Here is a 7,313-nt window from a genome sequence, read left to right as displayed (position 1 = left end):
TTCCTTTGTAAACCCTATCCTAGATCAGAAGTCCTACTGAGATGCTTCATAAATACAGGCCCTAGTCAATATCAACACATGGCATGGTAATCCTGAAATGTAGCCTATTCGAAGTGCATAGTAAAAAAGAAACTGCTGCTTTGCATTGGTTATCGTAAAATACCCGCTACACAACATATTACAACATCCACCACCATACTTATGGTTCAATGCAACTGAGGTCTTCTAGACTGAAGACAGACAACAATGACAAGACACATTTCTACAAAAAGATGCCATTTATTTATTCATATTTCAAGAAAATAGTGTAACACGTACAATTCTTAAAAGACAATACAGTACAAATCCTTTCCAGGAGAGGGAAAGAGGGGTTGTGGGGAGAGAGGGGAGCCGGTTAATATGGAGTCTGTTGGGTCTGCCTCTCACCATCCAAAGCGAGACACCAGCTTCTCCTGATCATCCAGGTCTTTCTGCACTTTCTTCCTCATGTAGAATATGGGACAGTCCCGGCTGGATAGAGGGAGGGACAGAAACATTTACTTGATAATAACAATATAATATATAACGTGGGGTCCTAAATTATTGACAACCTTGATAAAGATGAGCAAAAATGTATAAAATAAATAATTAAAATACTGTATGCTCCATAAAAATGGGGATTTATATTATTTTATGCTTATATCATTGCTCAGAGAAAGAGATTTTGTTTAAGTAACTTTTTTCTCTCCTGTTTCAATACCTTTCAATACCTCACCTTGAGAGGACAAGGGTACTGTACTACTCTTCTAAAGTGTTTCATGAGATTATAGAACACAATGGGAGGGGTCTTAGACCATTCCTCTAAACAACATCTTTGCAGATCCTTAGTTGGTGCTTATGTACTGCCCTATTCAATTCAAACCACAGGTTTTCAAATGGGTTTGAAGTCTGGAGAATAAGACGTTGATTTTGTGGCCAATTTATTTGTATTTTTTGGGATTTTGAAGTGTGCTTGGGGCCTAGTTTCAGCCTCCTGGCAGAGGCAACCAGGTTTTTGGCCAAAATATCCTGGTACTTGGCAAGAAAAAGTATGTGAACCCGTTGGAATTACCTGGACTTCTGCATAAATTGGTCATAAAAAAGCCCCATAACATCAAACATCCATGAAAACAGTTCTTTGGCCACGCACACTAGAGGTGGGTTTGATGTCAAAATGAGAATGCATGAGCAGAACCCCATACCTACTGTAAAATATCAAATCAAATGTATTGGTCACATACACATGGTCAGCAGATGTTAATGCGAGTGTAGCGAAATGCTTGTGCATCTAGTTCTGACCATGCAGTAATATCTAACAAGTAATCTACCCTAACAATTTCACAACAACTACCTTATACACACACGTGTAAAGGAATGAATAAGAATATGTACAGAAAAATATATGAATGAATGATGGCCGAAAGGCATAGTCAAGATGCAGAAGATGGTCTAGAGTGGGGTATATAAACATTTTATAAAGTGGCATTGTTTAAGTGGCTAGTGATACATTTATTACATCCATTTTTCCATTATTAAAGTGGCTAGAGTTGAGTCAGTATGTTGGCAGCAGCCACTCAATGTTAGTGATGGCTGTTTAACAGTCTGATGGCCTTGAGATAGAAGCTGTTTTTCAATCTCTCGGTCCCCGCTTTGATGCACCTGTACTGACCTCACCTTCTGGATGATAGCAGGGTGAACAGGCAGTGGCTCGTGTGGTTGTTGTCCATGATGATCTTTTTGGCCTTTCTGTGACATCGGGTGGTGGTGTCCTGGAGGGCAGGTAGTTTGCCCCCGGTGATGCGTTGTGCAGACCACACCACCCTCTGGAGAGCCCTGCGGTTGTGGGCATAGCAGTTGCCGTACCAGGCGGTGATACAGCCCGACAGGATACTCTCGATTGTATATCTGTAAAAGTTAGTGAGTGTTTTTGGTGACAAGCCAAATTTCTTCAGCCTCCTGAGGTTGAAGAGGCGCTGCTGCGCCTTCTTCACCACGCTGTGTGTGTGGGTGGACCATTTCAGTTTGTCCGTGATGTGTACGCCGAGGAACTTAAAAAAAACTTTCCACCCTCTCAACTACTGTCCCATCGATGTGGATAGGGGGCTGCTCCCTCTGCTGTTTCCTGAAGTCCACGATCATCTCCTTTGTTTTGATGACATTTAGTGTGAGGTTATTTTCCTGACACCACACTCCGAGGGCCATCACCTCCTCCCTGTAGGCCGTATCGTCATTGTTGGTGATCAAGCCTACCACTGTGGTGTCGTCTGCAAACTTGATGATTGAGTTGCGGTCGTGGGTGAACAGGGAGTACAGGAGAGGGCTGAGAACGCACCCTTGTGGGGCCCCAGTGTTGAGGATCAGCAGAGTGGAGATATTCTTACCTACCCTCACCACCTGGGGGGGGCCCGTCAGGAAGTCCAGGACCCAGTTGCACAGGGCGGGGTCGAGACCCAAGGTCTCGAGCTTAATGACGAGTTTGGAGGGTACTATGGTGTTAAATGCTGAGCTGTAGTCGATGAACAGCATTCTTACATAGGTATTCCTCTTGTCCAGATGGGATAGAGCAGTGTGCAGTGTGATTGCGTCGTCTGTGGACCTATTGGGGCGGTAAGCAAATTGGAGTGGGTCTAGGGTGTCAGGTCTGGTGGAGGTGATATGGTCCTTGACTAGTCTCTCAAAGCACTTCATGATGACGGAAGTGAGTGCTACGGGGTGGTAGTCATTTAGCTCAGTTACCTTTGCTTTCTTGGGAACAGGAACGATGGTGGCCCTCTTGAAGCATGTGGGAACAGCAGACTGGGATAGGTTTTGATTGAATATGTCCGTAAACACACGAGCCAGCTGGTCTGCGCATGCTCTGAGGATGCGGCTGGGGATGCCGTCTGGGCCGGCAGCCTTGCGACGGTTAACACGTTTAAATGTTTTACTCACGTCGGCCACGGAGAAGGAGAGCCCGCAGGTTTGGTAGTGTGTCGTGTCAGTGGCACTGTATTGTCCTCAAATCGAGCAAAAAAGTTGTTTAGTCTGTCTGGGAGCAAGGCATCGTGGTCCGCGACGGGGCTGGTTTTTCTTTTGTAGTCCGTGATTGACTGTAGACCCTGCCACATACCTCTCGTGTCTGAGCCGTTAAATTGTGACTCTACTTTGTCTCTGTACTGACGCTTAGCTTGTTTGATTGCCTTGGAGGGAATAGCTACACTGTTTGTATCCGGTCATGTTTCCGGTCACCTTGCCCTGATTAAAAGCAGTGGTTCGCGCTTTCAGTTTTGCGCGAATGCTGCCATCAATCCACGGTTTCTGGTTGGGGAATGTTTTAATTGACGCTGTAGGTACAACATCACCGATGCACTTGTTAATGAACTCGCTCACCGAATCAGCGTATTCATCAACGTTGTTGTTTGAAGCAATACGGAACATATCCCAGTCCACGTGATCGAAGCAATCTTGAAGCGTGGAATCCGATTGGTCGGACCAGCGTTGAACAGACCTGAGCGCAGGCGCCTCCTGTTTTAGTTTCTGTCTATAGGCTGGGAGCAGCAAAATGGAGTCGTGGTCAGCCTTTCCGAAAGGGGAGCGCTTTATATAAGTTAGAATAACAATGGTCTAGGGTTTTACCTCCCCGGGTAGCGCATTCGATATGCTGATAAAATTTAGGGAGCCTTGTTTTCAGATTAGCCTTGTTAAAATCCCCAGCTACAATAAATGCAGCCTCAGGACATGTGGTTTCCAGTTTACATAGAGTCGAATGATATGGTGGTGGATCTTTGTTATGGGACTTTTTGCTATTTTCACAGGAGATATGCTCTCAGAAACGTAATACAACCTATACAGAGTGTGCAACTTTCTTTTTATACAGTTTACCCTCTGTCAGAATCAACAAAAATGTTGGAGTGTGCCTCAGCCCATGCTTTTTAAGGGACTGATGCTCTGACAGCTTGGTTACTGGAGGGTTGAACTGTGTTACAGGGGTTGAAAGGGAGAAGGGGGATACCTAGTCAGTTATACAACAATACATTCAACTAAAATGTGTCTCCTGCATTTAACCCAACCCCTCTGAATCAGAGAGGTGCGGGGGGCTGCCTTAAGGTGTTTCACCTGTGCTGCTCGTCCTAATATTATTTATATATATACTTTTATGTGTGTATTGCTGTGAATTGTTAAGATACTACTGCACTGTTGGAGCTAGGAACACAAGCATTTTGCTACACCCGCAATAACATCTGCTAAACATGTGTATGTGACCAATAACATTTGATATTTAAGAGTGGTGATATTAACCACCTCACATTTGTTTTTCTTTTAAACATTCTTCAAGCTCTGTCAAGTTGGTTGTTGATCATTGCTAGCCATTTTTATGTCTTGCCATAGATTTTCAAGCTGATTTAAATAAAAACCAAGCCACTCAGGAACATTCAATGTCGTGTTGGTAAGCAACTCGTGTATATTTGGCCTTGTGTTTTATGGTATCGTCTTGCTGAAAGATGAATTTGTCTCCCAGTGTCTGTTTGAAAGCAAACTGAACCAGGTTTTCCACTAGGATTTTGCCTGTGCTTATCTCTATTCCGTGTCTTATTATTCCCCCCCCCCCCCAAAACCTCTATAGTCTGACGATGACAAGCATACCCATAACACGATGCAGCCCCCACCATGCTTGAAAATATGAAGAGTGGAACTCAGTGATGTGTTGTATTGGATTTGCCCCGAACATAACACCTTGTATTCAGGCCATAAATTGTATTTCTTTGCCACATTTTTTGCAGTTTTACTTTAATGTCTTGCTTCAAACAGGATGCATGTTTTGGAATATTTATTTTATTCTGTGCAGGCTTGTTTTTACTCTGTCATTTAGGTTAGTATTGTGGAGTAACTACAATGTTGTTGATCCACCCTCAGTTCTCTCTTATCACAGCCATTAAACTCGAACTGTTTTAAAGTCACCATTGGCCTCATGTTGAAATCCCTGAGCGGTTTCCTTCCTCTCTGGCAATTGACTTAGGACGGACGCCTGTATCTTTGTAGTGACAGGGTGTATTGATACACCATCCAAAGTGTAATTAATAACTTCACCATGCTCAAAGGGATATTCAATGTCTGCTTTTTTTATTAGTTCAGAGTGGGTCTGTGTGTAACAGATATGTTGATGTGGGTCTGTGTGTGGTAATTGTCCAACATGAGTGTGTGCTGCTGGTACAGACGTTGCACATTTAGGTGCATTAAAAAGTTTCCTTTCAGAAGTGAATGTAGAGCATCTCCCATTTCAGAAGTGAATGTAGAGCATCTCCCATTTCAGAAATGTCACCTATGTATTTATTTACCTAAGTTATCTTTAGATTGTAAACAAACTTGGAGCAAGACATCACCCTGTGAGAGAGTCACATTAACGATGTACCGGCAAAGTAACTTTCAAACACACATCTGTATACCAAGTGTGTGTGCGTGTGTGTGTGTGTGTGTGTGTGTGTGTGTGTGTGTGTGTGTGTGTGTGTGTGTGTGTGTGTGTGTGTACCTGGTACAGAGTACATCCTCATGGAGAGAGCCCTGACAGCGTTGACACTGTGTCCACAGGCGAGAGAAGCGCTCCTCCAGAGTACTTAAGTGGAAGATCTAGAATTCAGAGAGATTCACCATTAGTAAGTACTACTCAGAGATTCACCATTAGTAAGTACTACTCAGAGATTCACCATTAGTAAGTACTACTCAGAGATTCACCATTAGTAAGTACTACTCAGAGATTCACCATTAGTAAGTACTACTCAGAGATTCACCATTAGTAAGTACTACTCAGAGATTCACCATTAGTAAGTACTACTCAGAGATTCACCATTAGTAAGTACTACTCAGAGATTCACCATTAGTAAGTACTACTCAGAGATTCACCATTAGTAAGTATACTGAACAAAAATATAAACACAACATGCAACAATTTCAAAGATTTTGCTGAGATACAGTTCATATAAGGAAATCAGTCAATTTAAATTAAATCATTAGGCCCTAATCTGTGGATTTCACATGACTGGGCCGGGGCACAGCCATGAGTGGGCATAGGGTCACCTACTGGGAAGCCAGGTCCAACCAATCAGAATGAGTTTTTCCCCACAAAAGGGCTCCACAACCCCCTCCCCCCTCTGACGATCCCACAGGTGAAGAAACCAGATGTGGAGATCCTGAGTGGTTCCACGTAGTCTGTGGTAGTGAGGCCAGTTGGATGTACTGCCAAATTCTATAAAACAACTTTGGTGGCAGCTTATGGTAAAGAAATGCATGTTCAATTCTCTGGTAACAGCTCTGGTGGTCATTCCTGCAGTCATCATGCCAATTGCACGCTCCCTGTGGCATTGTGTTGTGAGACAAAACTGCACATTTAAGAATGGCCTTTTATTGTCCCCAGCACAAGGTGCACCTGTGTAATGATCATGCCGTTTAATCCGTTTTTTGATATACCACACCTGTCAGTTGGATAGATTATATTGGGAAAGGAAAAATGCTTACTAACAGGGATGTAAACACAATAGTGCACAACATTTGAGAGAAATAAGCTTTTTGTGCATATGGAACATTTTTGGGATGTTTAATTTCAGCTCATGAAACATGGAACCAACACTTTATATGTTGCCTTTATATTTTTGTTCAGTGTAGTTATCATCAGATGGATTCACCATTAGAAAGTAGTTATCATCAGATGGATTCACCATTAGTAAGTAGTTATCATCAGATGGATTCACCATTAGAAAGTAGTTATCATCAGATGGATTCACCATTAGAAAGTAGTTATCATCAGATGGATTCACCATTAGTAAGTAGTTATCATCAGATGGATTCACCATTAGTAAGTAGTTATCATCAGATGGATTCACCATTAGTAAGTAGTTATCATCAGATGGATTCACCATTAGTAAGTAGTTATCATCAGATGGATTCACCATTAGAAAGTAGTTATCATCAGATGGATTCACCATTAGTAAGTAGTTATCATCAGATGGATTCACCATTAGAAAGTAGTTATCATCAGATGGATTCACCATTAGAAAGTAGTTATCATCAGATGGATTCACCATTAGAAAGTAGTTATCATCAGATGGATTCACCATTAGAAAGTAGTTATCATCAGATGGATTCACCATTAGTAAGTAGTTATCATCAGATGGATTCACCATTAGTAAGTAGTTATCATCAGATGGATTCACCATTAGTAAGTAGTTATCATCAGATGGATTCACCATTAGTAAGTAGTTATCATCAGATGGATTCACCATTAGAAAGTAGTTATCATCAGATGGATTCACCATTAGTAAGTA

General features: G+C 42.3%; 1 protein-coding gene across 1 annotated transcript in view; it reads right to left on the bottom strand.

Annotated features, from left to right (window-relative positions):
- Positions 1–263: 263 nt before the first annotated feature.
- LOC106606382 (DNA polymerase delta catalytic subunit) overlaps positions 264–7,313 on the bottom strand; it is a 41,073-nt gene continuing 34,023 nt past the window's right edge. The window contains exons 26-27 of the mRNA XM_045715715.1: positions 5,525–5,622; positions 264–510 (exon numbers count right to left, since the gene is read on the bottom strand). Coding sequence (XP_045571671.1) covers positions 423–510; positions 5,525–5,622 — 186 coding nt within the window. The 3' untranslated portion in view covers positions 264–422. The remainder of the gene's footprint in view (positions 511–5,524; positions 5,623–7,313) is intronic.

This window comes from Salmo salar, chromosome ssa03 (assembly GCF_905237065.1).
Source record: "Salmo salar chromosome ssa03, Ssal_v3.1, whole genome shotgun sequence".
In the NCBI taxonomy this organism is placed as follows: domain Eukaryota; kingdom Metazoa; phylum Chordata; class Actinopteri; order Salmoniformes; family Salmonidae; genus Salmo; species Salmo salar.
This window is presented reverse-complemented; position numbering and strand designations above follow the sequence as displayed.